The sequence below is a fragment of the Eublepharis macularius genome, chromosome 7, assembly GCF_028583425.1.
Source record: "Eublepharis macularius isolate TG4126 chromosome 7, MPM_Emac_v1.0, whole genome shotgun sequence".
NCBI lineage: Eukaryota > Metazoa > Chordata > Lepidosauria > Squamata > Eublepharidae > Eublepharis > Eublepharis macularius.
Genome location: NC_072796.1, coordinates 34,403,288 through 34,423,336, shown reverse-complemented (window position 1 = coordinate 34,423,336; position 20,049 = coordinate 34,403,288). Strand labels below are relative to the sequence as shown.

The 20,049-nt window shown below is 47.6% G+C and overlaps 1 protein-coding gene across 1 annotated transcript; it reads left to right on the top strand.

Moving 5' to 3' along the window:
* The first annotated feature begins 14,409 nt into the window (after positions 1–14,409).
* On the top strand, positions 14,410–15,838 carry BCL2 (BCL2 apoptosis regulator). The gene is made up of 2 exons (XM_054985842.1): positions 14,410–14,619; positions 14,887–15,838. Exon 2 carries the CDS (start codon positions 15,236–15,238, stop codon positions 15,836–15,838), a length of 603 nt encoding a protein of 200 aa, XP_054841817.1. The 5' UTR covers positions 14,410–14,619; positions 14,887–15,235.
* Positions 15,839–20,049: the final 4,211 nt, after the last annotated feature.

Genomic DNA, 20,049 nt, shown 5'->3' with positions numbered 1-20,049 from the left:
AGGAAATCTGTTTTTTCCCACTATTCTGCTAAATTGTTTTTGCGTGGGTTGAATAATTTGTTTCCCCCTGTTCGGGCCCTGGTTCCACAGTGGTCGTTGCCCTTGGTCCTGACTCGTTTAATGTCCAAGCCGTTTGAACCCTTGGCTTCCTGTCCACTCCGCTTTTTGTCCATGAAGGTGGCCTTTCTTGTTGCGGCTACTTCGGCCAGGAGGGTGGGGGAGTTGGCTGCGTTATCTTGCGAGCCCCCTTACTTAAAATTTCATCCTGAGAAGGTTGTTCTTCGTACGAAGGTTGAGTTTTTACCTAAAGTGGTGTCACGTTTTCATTTGTCTCAAGAGCTAGTTCTGCCAGTTTTCTTTCCAGCCCCAGTTTCAGAGGCGGAGAAGGCCCTTCATTCCCTGGATATCCGCAGGGCTATTCTATTCTATTTAGATAGGGTGAAGCCGTTTAGACTTGATTCTAATTTATTTGTTTGCTTTGCGGGACAGAAAAAGGGTAGACGGGCCTCGTCTCAGTCTATTTCTAGATGGGTGGTCCAGACTATAATGACGTGTTATACTGTTGCTAACTTACCTTGTCCTTTGGAAGTGCATGCCCATTCCACCAGGTCCCAGGCGTCGGCGGCGGCTCTCCTCAGGGGTGTTCCACTCCACGACATCTGCAGAGCGGCGACGTGGGCCTCGGCGGATACTTTTGTGAAGCATTACGCGCTGGACATCCTAGATAGGAAAGAGACAACAGTGGACACAGCAGTTCTGCACTCCATTTTTGAGTGATGCTTTGGCGTCACCTCCACCCAGGTATTTAGCTTTGTAATCTTCCCATGTGGGACTGCACAGGAAGACCGTAGATGAAAAACAGGTTTTACTTACCATAACTGTTGTTCATGTAGGTCTTCCGTGCAGGTACACATGCCCTCCCTCCTTCCCCGCTGACTCTCTTGGTATTACCTTGCAGGGGGCGGCGAAAGAGGAACTGAGGGTATGTGTGGGGCGCTCCGCCTCTTAGGAGCCGTTTCGGCGGGAAAGCGGCCGCGCATGCGTGCTGAGAGGCGGGAGCGCCCCCTAGTGGTTTTGAGCTATAAAAATCTCCGGTATCGGCAGGCCTGCGCATGCGCAGTCCCATGTGTGCCTGCACGGAAGACCTAGATGAACAACAGTTATGGTAAGTAAAACCTGTTTTTCTATAGATTTCTAGTATTGGGGGGCACCAAACAGCCTCCCCTTGATCTGTAAAATCTAAGAATGCCAAACACAACCTTTTCAAAATTCTGTTTTGCATGTTCAATACGTGCTGACCAGGAACCAGAATTATGAAAGACTACCCCAAGATATTTAAAAGCGGCCACTTGTTCTAATGAATTCCCATTCACTTGTCCACTTGTGAGGGTGGGTCCATTTACTAAAAACAGAAATCTTCATTTTATCAGAGTTAATATTTAGTACATTATTTTTACAATGAAAACTAAACTGTTTTAAAAACCTTCTAAGGCCAATTTGTGTATGGGATACAAGTAATAAATCATCATCATCATCACAATCGATTTACATACCACCCTTCAGGACAACTTAATGCCCACTCAAAGCAGTTTACAAAGTATGCTATTATTATCCCCACAACAAAACACCCTGTGAGGTGGTTGGGGCTGAGAGAGCTCCAGAGAGCCACGACTAGCCCAAGGTCACCCAGCTGGCTTCAGGTGGAGGAGTGGGGAATCAAACCCGGCTCTCCAGATGAGAGTCCCGTACTCTTAATCACTATACCAAACTGGCTCTCTCAGTGTTAAGAAGTATTGAGATAACCTTTCCTCCAAGCCTAACGGGAAAAAAATTGTGCTCCTGACAAATATTCAGTCATATAATTTATATGTAGGTTAAAAAACTTTTCCACCTTTTTTGCTACACCACACTCAAGACAGCTACTCCACTGGCAATTCAGAATTATGGCAAATATTCACTCTCTAATAATAATGTAAAGTACCTCTGAATTTAGACATTCATTTTCTCAGAATCCAAATGATGGATTGTTTTAACTCAAAAAGATTTAAATAAAAGTGGAATACAAGAATTAGAAAATAATGTTAAGAAGGGTTTAACTATTTTCACTAAGTATCAAGAGTATTGGTATTGGAAAGTCATGCTGGGAAAAGTTTCTATTTTAATTAATACTAGAAAAATATTAAAGAGCAGATATGCTTCCTACAGAACAACAGAAAGGCCCTCCAACCCAATTCAGGTTATTTCTAATATCTGCAGTAGAAAAAAATTGAATCAAGAAATATTGAGAGTGCCTTTTTGTGGTGTCAAATATTTCTGATCTGATACTGGAAATATCAAGCATCAAATCAGCAACATCTGATTGTACACCCCTACGCTACATATCTAGATTGGCCAGGTCAAAGTAGGGAGCCATCCCCTGGGTAAAACGAAGAGAAGCGCATTCATTTTTTTTGCCGCTGAATCAACTTGCTTTCCAAGCAATAGCCCTCGGTTGAATTTAACTCCTAGATTCTTAACTGAGCCATTGAGTCAGCCATACCACATGAATAGTGAACTGTGTGAAGCACAATGTCCTCCATAACCTCATCTTTCCCAACCAGTATCACTTCTATCTTGTTGAAATTCAGTTTCAACTTGTTCACCCTCAGCCAATTAACCACAATAACCAGGTACAAGGTACCTACTGCAGCTTTACAACAACATTCAATTTATATACCGCCCTTCAGGACAACTTAATGCCCACTCAGAATGGTTTATAAAGTATGTCATTATCCCCACAACAAACACCCTGTGAGGTGGGTGGGGCTGAGAGAGCTCCAGAGAGCCGTAACTAGCCCAAGGTCACCCAGCTGGCTTCAAGTGGAGGAGTGGGGAATCAAACCCGGCTCTCCAGATGAGAGTCCTGCCACTCTTAAGTACTACACCAAACTAATCTATATTGTTTGCTACAGAATTTGAGTTTGTATATTGTTCATTTTGTTGTTTTGAGCTGCCTTGTGGACTATTTCAGCAAACGTTTTTCACTTAAACGATTGTGCAGGGGTTGGACTAGATGACCCTGGAGATCTCTTCCAACTCTGATTCTATGATTGAAAAATAAAAATGATTCTGCTCATCAGAGCTTGCGAATAACTTTCTTTTGCTGTGTCTCGGAGGGATGCTGTGGACTCACAAACTGCTTTAGAAATGGCGCTTGGCTACTCCCACACTCTTTTTTGCAGCCCTTAGGCTGTCTCAAAATTCTATCAACCTGTCAGTGGAAGTTTTTTCCATGAATACAAAGGGTTGGGTTCTTGCCCTCTATAGATAAAGCCACACTCAGTCAATCATGTTAAATGTGCAAGTACTATATCAGATGCTTAAATACGAACAGTCTAGAGGAGCTTGGTGTGCATTTAGCTGAATTATGCAACTGTGTGTTGACCGCAACTTGTAAGAGCATATTACAAAATAAAAGCATGGGTAAATTGTTAGTTTAACAAGAGCAAGACCTGAGATTACTTACAGAGAACATCCCATCTCCCCAGGTAGCCCACCCTCTTGCTCTGTCCCAGTTAACCTCCCCCTATGCCCAACTCTGCTGTAATAAAGACCAGAGCCATGTTTTGTGTCCCCTTAAAGCTAAGCATATGAACTTTTGAGCCTAGTCACTGCAGTTCACTTTAAAAAGTAGTGTGTGTACTACAAACTGTTTCCAGTCTTAGTTATGCTGTACAACCATGGGTCCAAAGAAATGTGCAAGTAGTTTTGAATGCCAGAGGAATTTTGCCTTGTGTTGCTTAACCAGCTGTCTCCTATGCCCCTTAACTAACTCTTGTACAAGCAAGAGTTGGTCAAGAATGTTTGCCAGCCATTCAAAAGCAAAGCAAAAAAAGGGGACTATTCCAATGCACATTTCTGAATTCTTTGGCAGAACTGTGGCATGGGGAGGGGAGGGAAACTTGTTCTCTTGGTTGGTTGGGTGCCAGGAGCTACAAATTATTGTTATAATATAGTCTGATTATGATATTTTAGAAATTGGCTCCCCCATCCCCTGCAACGCTTGAGATTTTACAAGATGGGATCATGCATATGCAAGTTTGTGCTAGGCTGGGGAAATGCTTCAGCTGTATTCTTCGCACCCAAGCGAGATAACCTTTTCCTTCCTCCCACAAGTGTGCATTGGATTGGACACAGGCTGCTTTGCCCAAGTTTGCACTGATGAAACTAGTCTGTGGCACCAGTACCACCCTTCTAAAGTGTTAGGTGGCAAAAATGGGCATGAAATACTTTTCATGGGTCTGTTTAGCAAGATGATCTGCTTGATGCAAAGGCAAGTACACACCTCCCACACGATATAAAATCTAGCAAAGTGCAAAATTAAGGAACCACCACTAGGTGGTAACATGCAGTAAGAAATTTCTAAACCAACATCAGAAATTCACCATCTTCAGGACCTCATTCCCAAAAGAAAGGACCTTATAACAAGCCTAACAGCTGCAAAGAGCGTTATTGCAACTTATTGGGAAAGTAATAGTGTTCCAACATTATCTGTCTGGTATAACAAGATCTGGGATCATTTCATTACGGAAAAATTGAGTGACAAAATTTATCAAGCCGAACACTTTCCCAACAGCACTAATTTTCAGGAGAAATTGTCTCCATTCTTTGACCATCTGGAAAACAATATCTGGGCTGTATCAAAGTTTCACAAATCTGTTTTTGAATTGCTGTAATGTAGTTCTTAGAATTTAAGCCTTATCACTGTTACTTTACATTGTATATAGTATTGTTATTTGGTTATTGGTTGTTTTAGTTACCAATTGTTACTTGTTAATCTATGCTATCTTGTAGTTTATTGTATGCTTTTTATTAATAAATTTTGTTTAATTAAAAAAAATTCACCTTCTTCCATTATTTCTGCATAGTTATAGAAAACTTATGGAGTAGATTGCACCCAGGTGACCTGTGTCAACAATTCAGCATCTATCATATTTAAACTCTTTTAAATGTTTCTCAAGAGACAAAGCAAGAGATTAGAAGAATGTGTAACATTTGCCCATTAGATGTAGCAGTACCTTAATTCTATTCTCACCTTTTAAAGATGTTCACACATAAGCATAATTAGAACTCACACAACTGTTTTAAAAGTTTTACTGAGGCCGAATATTTTAATTAACTGTTCAAGTCACCTTTCCGATTTCTTAGAGGGTTCTAATAGATTTCCTTGCAATCAATAGATTTACTCCTTAATCCTAAACATTTGTAATTAGATCCCGTTGTTTTAATGCTATATATCTGAATAGCTAGCTTAGGATCAGTGTGTATGGGATAAAAAAAACTTTTTAAAAAACACTTCCATGTTTTCTTAATGATGGAAGAAAAAATCCATCAAAAAGACTTCAATTTTTTTTTGAGCCATTGGAAGTTCACACAGGGGATGGATGGGAGGAGAAAGAATGATGGTGGAAGTGAATGGTAATATAAAAATGCGTTTCCTATAGAGATAAGTTCCAGAGGTGGAACTTGGAGTTCATCTTCGTTCTTCTGTGCCTCCACACATGGGGACTGCGCAGGCGCAGGCCAGCCGCCGGAGAATTTTCTAGAGCTTCCATGGCTCCGAAGGGGCCGTTTGTCGCGCGCCTCAGCGACCGTTTTCCCGCCCAAACGGTCACGTGATCCTCCAGCGACCAACGGCCCCTTCCCTCAGTTCTCTTCTTGCCGCCGCTTGGAGAGAACGTGAGCTTCGTTGCTCTGTGCTTTGTGCTTCGTGCTTTATTCTGACTGATTGCTTGGCTTTTGACTTCGGACTTCGTGACCTCGACTATTCTTCGGATCTCGTTTGGACTTTGTTGTGGACTCGGTAATTTGACTCGGACTGTTTGTTGACCTTCCTTTTGCGTGCCCCTGAAGATGGCCTCAAAGGCTCTCTTCAAGCATTGCCTCCAATGCCACACTAAAATGGCCAAGACCGATGGCCATGAACTGTGCCTGTTCTGTTTGGGGGAGACCCATAATGTAACGGCCTGTAAGATTTGCCAGGGCTTCACCAGCAAGGCCCGACAGGAGCGCAAGGCCCGTCTTAACTCCTCCCTGTGGCAGAAGGTCATGTCCGGAGGCGCCCCGTTGCCCTCCTCCAAGGCCGGCCCTAGCCCCTCTGCCGAACGGCATTCCGGAGCTGGCTCAGTGGCCTCCGCGAGGTCGGGGTTCGAAACCGCGTCCCCCGAGTGCCTCGGCGTCGAGAGCGGCCTCTCCAGCGCAGGGACCGGTGCGGCCGCCCCGTAGCGCATCTTCCACCAGGTCGGATCCGAGACCGACATCGGAACCGAGGATCCGTCTACCGAGTCCCCGATCGGAACCGACGACCGGGTCGATTCCGGTAAAACCTAAGAGATCGAGGCCGAGGTCCCCTTCGAAGGCGAGGAGCGCGTCGGTTCCGAGGTCTTCTTCGGAACCGGCGAAGAAGAAGAAGAAGACCAAACATCACCGGTCGCCGCATCCCGCTCCCCAGGAAGAGGTCATCGTGCTTCCTCACACGCCTTCCCCTCATCTGGATTCCCCGGAGCCAGAGGACATCTCCGTGCCGGTGCCGGATCCGATGGCCTTCGAGACGGTGCCCGCAGAATTCTCTTCGGGACCGGAGCCGAGCCCGCGCCGTCGGATCTGAACATCGCCTGCTCTTCGGTCGCCGAGGCTGGAACCGAGCCCGTCTCCTCGTCGGAGCCGTCCGTCGCCTGCCCGTCCGTCTCCACCAGCTGCCGGTCGTGAGCGACGTCGGTCTGGGGACAGTGTCCGATCGGTCCGGTCCACTGCGTCCCGACATCGACAGGCCTCCTACCTCCCCTCGCCATACCATTGCCAGTGGGAAGGGGCACCTGCAGGTTTCTCCGTGTCGGAACCGAGGCCTTCGACATCGAGGTCGACGTGGGCTCCCCCTCCGCACCAGGTTCCGGAATCCCAGCTCGGTTCCGATGAGGAGGATGTGGAGAGCTTTGGCGGCTACCAGTCGGAGTCCTGGTCCGAACCATCGCCAGCTGAAGAGCTTGTACCATCTGCGGACTCGCCATTCGAGGACCTCCGCATCTACGCCGACCAGATGGCGAGGATGGCCAAGGCTCTCGAGATGGACATCTCCTCGGCGGTTCCCCAGACCAAGGACAAGCTCCTCAAGCGCATTTACGGAGACAACCCGGCATATGTTGGCTTCCCCATGCTCGAGGGTCTTGAGGAAATCGTGGAGAAGGTGTGGCAGGTGCCCTGCGATCAACCTCCAACATCCAAGAGGATTGAGCAGCTCTACAAGATCAAGCAGGGTACCTGGCCGGCGCTGGTGAAACACCCTCCACCTTCCTCCTTGGTCACAGAGGAGTTCAACCCCAGGCGATCGGGTCACTCCTCGGTACCTGCCGATAAGGAGGGCAAGAAACTGGATGCCATGGGCAGGCGCCAATACATTGTTTCTTCCCTAGGTCTGAGGATTGCCAACTATCAGACCATCATGGCAGGGTACCAGCTGTACCTCTGGGAGAAGTTGGCATCCTATACACGAGACCTCCCTCCTGAGCAGAAGGCTGTGGTGTCCCTGCTGCAGACAGAGGCTGTGAGGCTGTCTAAGCAGCAGATGAACGCTGGAAGCCACGCTGCTGACACTGCTGCTAGAGGAATGGCTTCGGCGGTGGTCCTCAGGCGCCACTCCTGGTTGCGGTCTACGGCCCTGTCCCAAGAGGTGCGTTCCAGAGTGGAGAGCATGCCATTTGAGGGGGACTCGCTCTTTTCCAAAGCGACCGACGAGACCCTGAAGAAAAAGAAAGAGGACCGGCAGACGGCGCGGTCTTTGGGTCTGGCTCCAGCGGACAAGCCCTCCTCCAGGTCACGGTACGCTCCCCGATCTGGTCCTTACCATTACCAGGGCAGATACCATCAACAGCGGCCAGGCTACCAGCAGTATCCTGCCTACCAACAGCGGCCTTACCCTCCCGCACAACAGCAGAGGAGGCGTCGGCCCTTCAAGCCTCGTCCGGCACAACAACCGGCCCAGCAGAAGGATCAGCAGGGCACCGGGAGGCAGTACTGACGGGTCACGCCAGCCGTATCCCCGAACTTTTCGGACAGACTTAGTCCACTCCTCTCTGAGTGGGAGTCAATAACATCTGACTCATGGGTCTTAACTATTGTTGAACTGGGATACGGGCTGGAGTTCGTTGAGCTGCCTAGATGCAGTTCACCCCTGACAGCTGTCAATAACACTATGGCCGAGCTGGATGCGGAGATCGTGTCGCTCTTGGCCAAAGGTGCTGTGGAAGAATTGCCCTATGAGGACTCTGTAAAGGGATTCTTCTCTAGGTTCTTCCTGGTCCCTAAGAAGGATGGGGGCTTACGTCCCATCTTGGATCTGAGGGGCCTTAATGCCTTCCTCAAGGTGACCAAATTCAAAATGGTAACGTTGGCGGCTGTGATCGCCTTGCTGGAACAGGGGGATTGGTTTGCGGTTCTTGACTTAAAAGACGCATACTTTCACGTGGGCATACGGAAGGAGCACAGGAAGTACCTGAGCTTTGTTTACCGGCAACGGGTTTTCCGGTATAAGGTGCTCCCCTTTGGCCTGTCCACTGCCCCACGAGTGTTCACTAAATGTGTGGCCCCTGTGGTTTCCTTCCTACGGGAAGAAGGCTGTACCATCTTTCCGTACCTCGATGACTGGCTCATCGTGGCTGAATCAGAGTCTAGGCTGGTGCAGGACATTGGCTTGGTACTTAGCACTTGCCAACGCCTGGGGCTCCTGGTGAACTTGGAGAAATCCAAACTGGTGCCCAACTGCAAGGTGTCCTACATTGGTGCACTGTTAGACTCTGTGGAGAGTAAGGCCCTGCTCCCCTTGGAGAGGGCTCGGTCCCTAAGGGGTCTAGTGTCCATGTTTAAAAGGAACCGGTTCCAGTCTGTGCGCACTATCCAGTGCTTACTAGGGCATATGGCAGCGGCCACCTCTGTGGTGCCTTTCGCTAGGCTGCGTATGCGCCCTCTACAGAACTGGTTTGTGCGGAGGTATGATGCTCTACTGCACCCTCCGTCCCTCAAATTCTCTATCCCGAGGGTCATCCTCTCCTCCTTGGACTGGTGGCTGTCTGATGACAACTTGTTTAGAGGGACCCCTTTCGGGTATCAACACCATGACATCACGGTTACCACTGATGCCTCTCTGTTGGGATGGGGGGCTTACTGTGGTGATGTGTCGGTGCAAGATGTCTGGTCTGACAGGGAAAAGACCCTCCATATCAATGTGCTTGAACTAAGGGCCATTCGTTTCGCACTTGTGTCTCTTACAGCACTGCTGAGAAATCGTCATGTCTTGGTGCAGACGGACAACACGACTGCCATGTACTACGTGAATCAGCAGGGGGGCACAGTGTCCATGGCCCTGTGCCGGGAAGCCACACTCACTTGGCAGTGGGCTATCAAGAACGGCGTGTCGCTCCGTGCTATACACGTGGCTGGGTCGGACAATGCCCGGGCAGATGCCCTCAGCAGGGTCCCTTTACTGGAACACGAGTGGGAACTGAACGTAGAGTGCGTTGGGCCGATCTTCCAGATGTGGGGTCATCCAGTGATAGATGTGTTCGCCACTGCGGCGACCACCAAGGCCCACACGTTCTGTTCCAGGGCAGGGAGCGACCCCCTCTCTATTGGGGATGCCTTCCAGTTTACGTGGACGCAGGGCTTGCACTACATGTTTCCTCCGTTCCCCTTGATTCCCAGGGTCCTGTGCAAGATAGAGGAGGACGGGACGGACTGCATCCTAGTGGCCCCCTTCTGGCCACGGCAGGTTTGGTTCCCGAAGCTCCTGCGGATGTCCCAACGGACGTATGTGAGTCTGCCCTCTCGGCAAGACCTTCTCCTAAACGGGAGCCTGGTCCACCACGATCCAAGGAAGCTGCATCTAACGGCTTGGCGGATCGTTCCTCCCCGATAGGCTTTACTGACGAGGTACAGAGGGTCCTCCTGAATGCTCGTCGGCCATCCACTAGGCGCGCTTATGCAGCCAAGTGGCGCAGGTTTGAGCTCTGGGCACTTGCCAGAGGAGTGGTGCCTGACAACAGTCCCTTGGGGGTGGTGTTCGAGTATTTGTGCCACTTGCGTGGCCTGGGCTTGAAGGTGTCCTCCCTCAAGGTCCACCTGGCAGCGATATCAGCTGCTCACACCCGAGTTGAGGGTGCTACGGTGTTTTTCTCACCCACAATCCCGCCAGTTCCTTAAGGGCATGTACAATCTTTACCCACCTGTGTCAGCGCTAGTGCCTCAGTGGTCGCTGTCCTTGGTGCTCTCACGTCTCATGTTGCCTCCATTTGAACCGATGGCTACATGCCCCTTGGATATGCTATCCTATAAGGTAGCATTCTTGGTGGCCGTCACATCGGCCAGAAGGGTCAGTGAGCTGTCTGCACTGAGGTCTGACCCTCCCTTTCTTGTGTTTCACCCCAACAAGGTGGTCCTGCGTCCCTGCCTTGGGTTCCTGCCTAAGGTGGTGTCCGCCTTCCACCTCTCGCAGGATATCTCACTGCCTGCATTCTTTCCTCAACCCTCCTCTAAGGGGGAAAAGGCCCTCCATACCCTAGACTTGAAGAGGGCCCTAGCCTATTACCTGGATAGGACGAAGGGATTCCGCTCCAGTCCTCACCTGTTTGTATGTTTTGGGGCCAAGGACAAGGGTAACAGGGCTTCCTCACAGACCCTGTCTAGGTGGATTGTGACGGCCATTAGCAAGGCCTATTCCCTAGCAGGGGTGGCTTGCCCGCTTCATGTCAGAGCCCACTCCACGCGGTCCCAAGCATCCTCTTCGGCACTCCTCAGGGGGGTGCCCCTGGTTAACATTTGTAAAGCAGCCACATGGTCCTCTGCAGACACCTTTGTCAGGCATTACGCCGTTGATGTCAATGCGGAGCAGGATGTATCTGTGGCCAAGGCTGTCTTACACTCCCTTTTTTCCTGAGGGAGTTTTGGAATGACTTTCTTGGCGTACCTGTTGGGTACCCTTGAGTGAAAGTGTGTATATATGTACCTGGGGGTGTGTATATATGTAAATATTGAATATTTATGTGTCCTTACACAGTATTTTTACATAGATGTATATATGCATATCTATTTATTGTTGATCTTGTTTGCTTAATAAAATTGTGTTGGACTTCACCCCCGCCTTCCTTATTGTGTGAAGCTTGGTACACTCCCATGTGTGGAGGCACAGAAGAACGAAGATGAAAACAGGGTTAACATACCTGTAACTTATGTTCATCGAGTTCTTCTGTGCTGACACACAACCCTCCCTCCTACCCCGCTGTGAACTCCAATGCACAATACTGTGATGGCTGTAACGGAAATTGGTGTTTTTAAGGTGTTACGGCTGAAGTGTGTTGGTCAAGCGGCGGCAAGGGAGAACTGAGGGAAGGGGCCGTTGGTCGCTGGAGGATCACGTGACCGTTTGGGCGGGAAAACGGTCGCTGAGGCGCGCGACAAACGGCCCCTTCGGAGCCATGGAAGCTCTAGAAAATTCTCCGGCGGCTGGCCTGCGCCTGCGCAGTCCCCATGTGTGTCAGCACAGAAGAACTCGATGAACATAAGTTACAGGTATGTTAACCCTGTTTTACCCCCAAAACCTATTTCCAGGGCCAGAGTGCAGCCAGAAAGCATATTAAAAGGCATCCTTGAGCACCTTCTCACAATCAGAATTTTCCACATAGAAGTACCAGTCACAGCAGAAACTGAATTTCAGTGCAAAATAAATAGGTCTGTGTGTGTCTATGGTTGGAAGCCACAACTGGCAGCGGCTTCCTATGGTGTGTTACATATGGCAACAGATGTATCAGATGTATATAACTATATGTCTATACACCAGCCTATAGAGCATATGGTGGTACAATTGTGAGCAGCAGACTGTTAACATTTCAGACCAGTGTGCTGGATACCATTTTTAAAAGGTTCCCATGTAATATAGTAAAGTATTGAGATACCATTGCAGTTTAGTTTGCCACCTTTTTCTTCCCCACCACCTGAAATCACTGCAAGTTATGCAAGAGGCTCATATCTGAAATGAAAATTGTTGGATGTGTGTACCAGCACATGGTACTGCATTTTATTTTATCTCTTACCTTTCTCCTTCAAAGAGATGCCTTGCATCCTGAACATGTGTGCCCATTTTGTACTTTATTGCTTAATGGAGCTTTAAAGCTCCCCCAAGATGCTCCTCATAGGCCACATGTTTCTATATATGAAAACTTTATTTACAAACAAACCTTCAGCCAGGTCTCTGGAGAGGCAGCATATATATTTTCTGAATAAAATACTCTATGGAACAAGTGAATTAAACAATGGTGCCCTTTGGTGTAGCTTAGCTAAAATTCCTTCCTTGCTGGTCTCTAAGGTGACCGCTGGGCTCAAACCCTGATATTTTAGCTACGTGCTTTCTTACGGCTAATGATAGCCACGGTTAGCCCTCATTTCTCCCTCCCATAGGCTGCTTCCATGTAGCACAAAATGTAGCTATGGCAGCGGCCAGCGCGCTGAAGAGAAACCGGCCCAAGCAAGAGGATGCAGGCTGGACCTGGCCGCCGGATGAGGAAGGGGACCGGGCCGAAGCTGCCGCTCTCCCCCTCTCCCGCGCGTCGAGAAAAGGAAACGAGGAGGCGCCTTGAAAAGAAGGCGGGAATAATTTCTCCTCAGAATGAGGAACGGGGAAGTGAGGCTGCAGGCCCGGAGAAGCCACCCTGTGGATAGCCCCGGGCAGAACCACCGGGGCAGGAAACAGCGATCTCCGCAGCGCGGCCCCCCTATCCCCCCCTCCGCTGGCCACCCCGTCGTCATGTCCTCTGCGGTTATGCAATTTTCCTTCAGCGTCTCTTCAGCGTTAGCAGCGTCAGGGAAAGAAAACCCGCCAGGCTGTGCAGGCAGCCGGATAGGGGACGCTCTTGCAAACGTTAAAACTAATGTGAAAGAAAACCCATTCCTAAAGGCGGCTTGCAAAATACACTTCACGCATTTCTACATATTAATAAAAATAAAATAGGCTTCCACGGGCGATCGGGTGTAAAGTTCAGAGTTGCCTCGGGGCCCGCTGCGTGCGGGCTTCCCTTCAGGCGTTAATAGCAGGTTGTTTTGAATACTACCAAGGTTTCCACGGGGGCTTGTGGACAGGTACCAAGTTTTTACGCACGCCGGTTTTGAGTCAAAACTTCTCTTCGGCAGGGACTGCACAGGGCGAAAGGTTTTCTAACACAAGCCAGGATGTAAATCTCACAACCCACAAGCACACACAACACAATCCCCGCTCCCCGGGAAACCCCCATGCCTCACAGGGGAAAGCCTGAACCGGCCAGCCGTTTGCCAAACGCGCCTCAGTCCGAGCGCTCCGCGGGCTAAGGCGAGGCTACTCGGGTCGGAGGCGCAGCGCAGAGCCACCGACTGGGTGGTCCGGCTCTAGAAGCATTCCCTCTCGGCCTCTCGGACCAGCTGGGGCGAAGTCGGGCAGTAGCAGGGCTATTGCAATGCAGACAAATGACGATTTACAAAACGCCCCCCCCCCCCCGATTAATCATTTCTCCCAACGGCTCGATTCGCGCCGCCCCTCCACCCCAAAATCAGGTGGCCAAAATGAATGAAAAGCAGGTTGGGGCGAGCGCCGGGTGGCAACTCCCCTGCCCTGCCCACGCTCGCACCGTGGACCACCCACCCTGGCCTTGGATGCCCCGCGAGCCCTGACGAGATGCCAGCAGGAGCGTCTCCCGCTTCTGCAGAGGCGAGAAGGGAAACGTTCCCGCTCCCCCCTTTTCTTGAATGAACGGCGAGGTGTGGCTAGAAGGCGAGCTGCCCCATTTGCCGAGCCGGGAGTATCGGCGCTCCCCTCCGCTGTCTCCTCCCCCTTCTGCCGCGGCGTTGAATGTGCCTCCCCTGCCCCCGGGACCTCCCCAGCAGCAGCAGCAGCAGTCGGAGACGCTGCGCAGGACGCCGCAGATCCAATCTGCAGCCCCCGCTGGCGAAGGAGGAGGTGCCTCGGGGCTGGGGAGCTCCACAGGGCTACCCGGGGGGGGGGTCTGGGGAGGGGGTTGGGGGTTGGACAGGATCTATTAATTCTGTAGGCACGCCCCATTTTCCCTCCTTTTGCCTGATGGGATTTCTTTTTTAGCTTTCTTGTGGGGGGGGGAGGTAATTGCGGGGAGGGCGTCCAGCTTTTTGTATCAGTGTTGTGGACGCTGAATTGAACATCAGTCTCTGAATGAAACTACGTTCCTTTTGAAATACATTGCATTGGAGCATAGCCCTTACTTAAAGAGCCTGGATTAAAATATGTTTTTTTCTGTTCCTTTTTAGAATCCCCCCCCACTCCTCTTTCCCTCTCTCTGATTTGGATTGTTCTCTTCCTTGAAGTTCCAGGCGGGATTCTGAGTTTTGACATATTCTTTGGAAATGTCATTCAAACAGGAGACTAAGAAATATTTTTAGAATTATAGTAATTTCACAGGACTTTGGATATTGGTGTTTTTTTCACCCCCAAAAAATTGGCAGAAGGGAGGAACTGCCAAAGAAACCAGCATTCAGTCATTTGGAAAAACTGATGTTTTGGAGGCAACGTGACCGAATAGCAAATTTTAAATTCAAGTAAGTATTTTCCACAGGAAATTTACTTTGTGTAACTTTTTATTTGTTTGGAGGGTTCATCTTAGAAAAGAAATGCTGTTGAGATTTTTAGCTGAACCTGCTTTGCATGAATTTCCATTGGAGGCAGCTCTGCTTAGTAAATTATGTTGAGGGGGGGCGGGGTTGAGCATGTGTACATAGCAGTTTCTTCATTCATATTCCTAGTTCAGTATGTATGAGGGGGAATGCACCTGATTTTGTGTAAGTATCTTGGTTTTCTTCTTTTAGATGTATTTCAACACAGATGAGGGAAGATTTCTGAAAATAAGGCTTGTAATATTAGATGTGCATCTAGGAATACAGTACTTGCTGCATTTTAAATCTTATTTCCATCCTGTATCACAAACGGAGGAGGAAGCACAGAGAAGACGGAAATACCTTTGAGACCCCGAGGACTCCCCCAAACCTCAACCAATGGAACTGCATAGAATAAAGCAACTGGATTATATATAAATACTGGCACTCATTATTACTGGCTGCTATATTAGTGGTGGTGGTGGCGGCGGTGGCAGCAGGGGGAACGTTGCATTTGCTTCTGTTCTTCCTTTTTCTCCCTCTCCGTAGCCCGTTATAAAGGATGGCTCATCCTGGAATAAGAGATTACAATAACAGGGAGATAGTGCTGAGGTACATCCATTACAAGCTGTCACAGAGAGGATATGACTGGATTGCCGGTGGAGATGGAGTGAGCCTTCCTCCTCCTGCTGCTGGTGGGACCTTCCCTGCCCTCGCTCGGCTGGCATCTTTGCCTTCTGAATCACCTGGTTCAGCTGCTGCTAGTGATATTGGCCTGGATGATGAGTTACACCCTGTGCCACAGGTTGTCCACTTGACTTTATGCCAAGCCGGCGATGAGTTTTCACGACGTTATCAGAGGGACTTTGCTCAGATGTCTGACCAGCTGCACTTGACCCAGGTCACTGCCAGAAGTAGTTTTGTGGCCGTCGTAGAGGAGCTGTTCCGAGACGAGGTTAATTGGGGGAGGATTGTTGCCTTCTTTGAATTTGGTGGCATGATGTGTGTGGAGAGTGTCAGTCAAGAGATGTATACTCTTGTTGACAATATCGCTGTGTGGATGACGGAGTACCTGAACAGACACCTGTACAATTGGATCCAGGACAATGGAGGTTGGGTAGGTAGCCAGTTGATTCATCTGTGTTTGTTTTTCCATGTGCGGTAACTTTGCTGTCACAGAATCACACTTTGCAGTGCAGTTGTATGTGGCTTGCGTGACTCGAGTTTTCCCAGGGTGGGAGTCATTGGTACGGTTCAGCTCACTGTGCTTATTCTGTGCATGCTTATTTTAAATAATGTGCTTTTTTTGGACAAAATGTGATGAATTCCTGCCATAAATGATGATTATTAAGGCTGCTTTACTGTTAACCTCTTGTAGTAGAACGCAGTAACAGGACACCTAAAGTGTCTCTGGCAGACCTGTGCTCTGTCCTCCTGTCGATTTCCCAATCTTTGAAGAACTGTCAATTGCCATGTCGAGATGTTCAGTGGTGATGTTATCTCCAGTCCTTCTGATCTGCTGCTAGCTGTGTTGAATGATTCTCTCTCAGGAGGTTCTTGCTGTAACTTGAGACTAAATCAAGCTTTAATCACTGATGTCATTAATAGGTTGTGTGAAGCTTGGTGGTAAAAATGAGGTCACAGTTAAAACAGGAGATTCAAAAAGTATCAACACAATATTTCATTCATGTCACGTGTGGCCTGTTGCTTGAATAAGCCTGAAGAAGCAAAAGAGGAAAGACAACTGCAAGTGGATTGTGAGTGTAACACCCTAGAACTCTTAATATGTGAATGGTGGTGATTTCAAAGCTTTACATGTGCAAATGGTATGTGTGTGTGTGTGTCCAAGAAGGTTGACAGATGTTCTCTACATTATTTCTGTTGTTTCTGAAATTGTTTAACTGTCCCTTATACCATTTGGATAACCGTGTGTGCCTGCATGTGGATCACAATAATTTTAAACATGCAAAGACAGAGAACAGTCTTGATCAGTTATCTGTGTAACTGATTTTTAATTTCATTTAAAGTTTCTCTAGCTTTATTTGGAAGGCAAGTAAGAAATAAGCCCCCTTTAATCTGCAGAATCTTTCTGTAATGGTTCTTAAAAATGCCTGATGCTTGTTGTAATCCTGTATATTTCAAAGAAAAACTGGGTTCTACAGACTGGCCTCCTATGGCAGGAAGGATGAACTCTCTCTCCTGTAAGCAGAGGAAGTTCCCTTTCCCCTGTCTTTAATAATGTAACCTCGTCTCTTTTTTTTTCAGTCTTGGATAAACATCTCTGTACTCAGGATTATAGATTTACTAAGTGGAACTTTTCATTATCTTGTTTCATTGATCCTGAAGCAGTGTGCTCCCAGTGGGTAAAGTTGCAGGAATTTTGGGAGGTCTCCAAGATAACAACTATGATGTATCAGGCAGACCAGAGCTAGAGAAAGAGTAAGATGAGGTTGACTTTATATAGACATAGTGAGAATTCAGAATATGGGTTTACTTAGACAATGAGCTCCCATTCCATACAAAGCTGGGGAATCTTCTTTAAAAGAGTCCTGTTAAAACTCAGTATTATTTTCCTAGTTTCTCTTGTTGAGAGACAAATATAATGCTCTGTGGATGCCAGTCATTAGGCAAATTTGTGGGGGGTGGGAGGGGACCTGGGCACATCCTTTTAAAGCAGGTAAAATTGTCCTGGCAATATCTTTTATTGGGCCAAAGGTGGAATGTTCAGATGTAATTCCAGCCATGATAGCCTTCTGAGAACAAGCAGTGGGGCTTTTCTGCCTCTTCAGTGTCAACTAGTAACTTCTGATTTTGATATAATGTCCAACTGGGAGTCGCGCCTATTTCAAACTGTGCTCAGTACCAATTGTAGTTTGCATCCAAATGTCAGATATAACAGCAAACTGATCTATCATATATAATTGCAAGCTATGCCTTGCACTAAATCATAAGTCACTAGTTGAGTGTATGAGGAGAGGAAGCATGCAAAAACAGGGCTTGGATATATAACTCTAAACTGTAGTTTGGTATCATGTCTGGGCTGTTTCTGCATATAGGGAGCAGCACACTTTCATATTGCTCAAACCAACCTTACATTTCCCTCAAAGAGCTGGTTTCATAAATGGGGTTGTATCTCAGTGCCAGAGAACCTGCAGAAGGTCCAGATTCGTTCCCAAGCATCTCTTGTTAATATCTCTCAGGTGTTGAGAAAGTTTCTCAAATGCTGAGAAAGACCTTTCTGTGACCAAGAACCTGGAGAGATGCTGCCAGTCAGAAGAACAGAGAACACTGAGCTAGATGGACCAAGGGTCTGACTCAAGACAGAGACTGCAATTTCATTCTTTCGTAGACGTTTATATAAAAGATTTAATCAGAACCATTTTGGTTCCTATCAATTTTGTTTTGGTCCAGCATGGCATTTGCTCTTTGAACTTCAGCTGACATTGTACGTATTAACCTAGGATCCACTTACCTGAAGGTAAAACTTACCTGAAGGTCCATCTTCTCCTCTCCCATACATTTCTTGCCAGGAGTTAAGATCACAGGGAGAGGCCTCTGTTGACTGTCCCATTGACCATAGAAGCTCATCTGGTGGGTCCAGGAGAGAGGGCCTTTTCAGTGGCAGCCCCATGATTATGGAACAACCTCCCCAGGGAGGCGCATCTAGCCCCCTCACTTTCAATATTTAGGAGGCTGAAGACAGTTTTATTTAGAACTGCATTTGATTGATAGTTTGATTGAGTTTTTTGAACGTATTTTTATGTCTGTTGTAGGCCACCTTGAGTGCCGTATGGTAGAAAAGCAGCTCATAAATGTTATAAATAAATAAGTCCTAAATATTACTTCTCAACAGAGCTTAGTACAATACTTATTACAGTACAAATGAGACACATCTGTTTTGCGTGGTACTTTCAGATATAAACTTCCAATGAAATTGATTAAAATACTGACATGCTTATCAGAGATTTGAGAGAACTGCATTGCATTGGGAATTAAAACCGTGGCCATGTTTTAGAAGATCTCTGGGCTAGTTTATGCATTCATTACTTGACGGTGCAGTATCAAGTGATGACTTGTACATCTGGACAGGTCAGTAAAAATATAACAATGCAGAGTTTTCTCCCATTACCTTAAACCTTTTCAGTGAGGAGAGTTCACACTTTCAGTCATCCAGGGATTTACATGCTTGTGTGAACCAGAAATAAAGTTGTCCATTGTGTGGTATAAAGCAGAGGTATTTTGGAATAAGGAGAATCCCTTAAATTAAAGATACTCAGAATTGCTGTATTCCTTATGCCTTTTCTCCTAGACAGCAGTTGCTCTCTTAATTCTTCCTACTGTCTCAAATAAACTGTTACTCGCTGGAGGAAAGAGAAGCATATCTGTTACTTTCTGAGTGGCATTTGAAAACACAAATGATTTTTATGCAAATAAGAATACCACAGTATTGCTCTTGTAAACAAGACATTAATCATAATGAGGACCAGGTTGCCTTTGCAAGGTGATATAATAGTAGGCTTCTTTGTACTCAATACATGTTTTCCATTCAGACTGTTTGGTTTTAATTTCCAATACCTGCCACATTTTTCCTCCTACAGAGAACAGTTTCTTTGTAAGTGATGAAGGTGGACCTGCCATTTACGACTTAGGAATCTAACTTTGGGAGATATGAAGTGTGATTACCTCTGGGCAGGGCTTTTTTCTGGGGAAAGAGGAGGTGGAACTCAGTGGGTTGCCCTCGGAGAAAACGGTCACATGGCTGGTGGCCCCACCCCCTGATCTCCAGGCAGAGGGGAGTTGAGATTGCCCTCCGCACCGCTGAGCGGTGCGGAGGGCAATCTCAACTCCCCTCTGCCTGGAGATCAGGGGGTGGGGCCACCAGCCATGTGACCATTTTCAAGAGGTTCCGGAACTCCGTTCTCCCATGTTCCCCCTGAAAAAAAGCCCTGCCTCTGGGCAAAAGCCATATTTTTCTTGGAGATGCGTTCTTCTGCAACCCAAGTTCTGAGGTGCTGAGCGTGTTGCAAATCAGCAGTGCGCAGAGCGTGGCTCTTTGTAGCCCAGCATGTGGTCCTTTTTGAGTGTTTGTGGTGTTCAAAAGAGAAATTAAAATTTAAAAGCCAACACCAGAGGGATGCAAAAATGCATTTAGGTATATACTGACCCATCTGTGATTGCATTATAGTAACCAACCAGAGGAAGAAAACTTGTTTTTGCTTGCATGATAAAAATGTGTAAAGAATTCAGACGAAATGTGTAAAGAATTCAGACGATTGTGCACGTATGTCCACTGAGCGATTATTCACTTGGCTAGTCTTGTTGGGTTCACTTATGATTATGTTATTCTTTCTGTAGCACTGTTACTGGTTTACACTG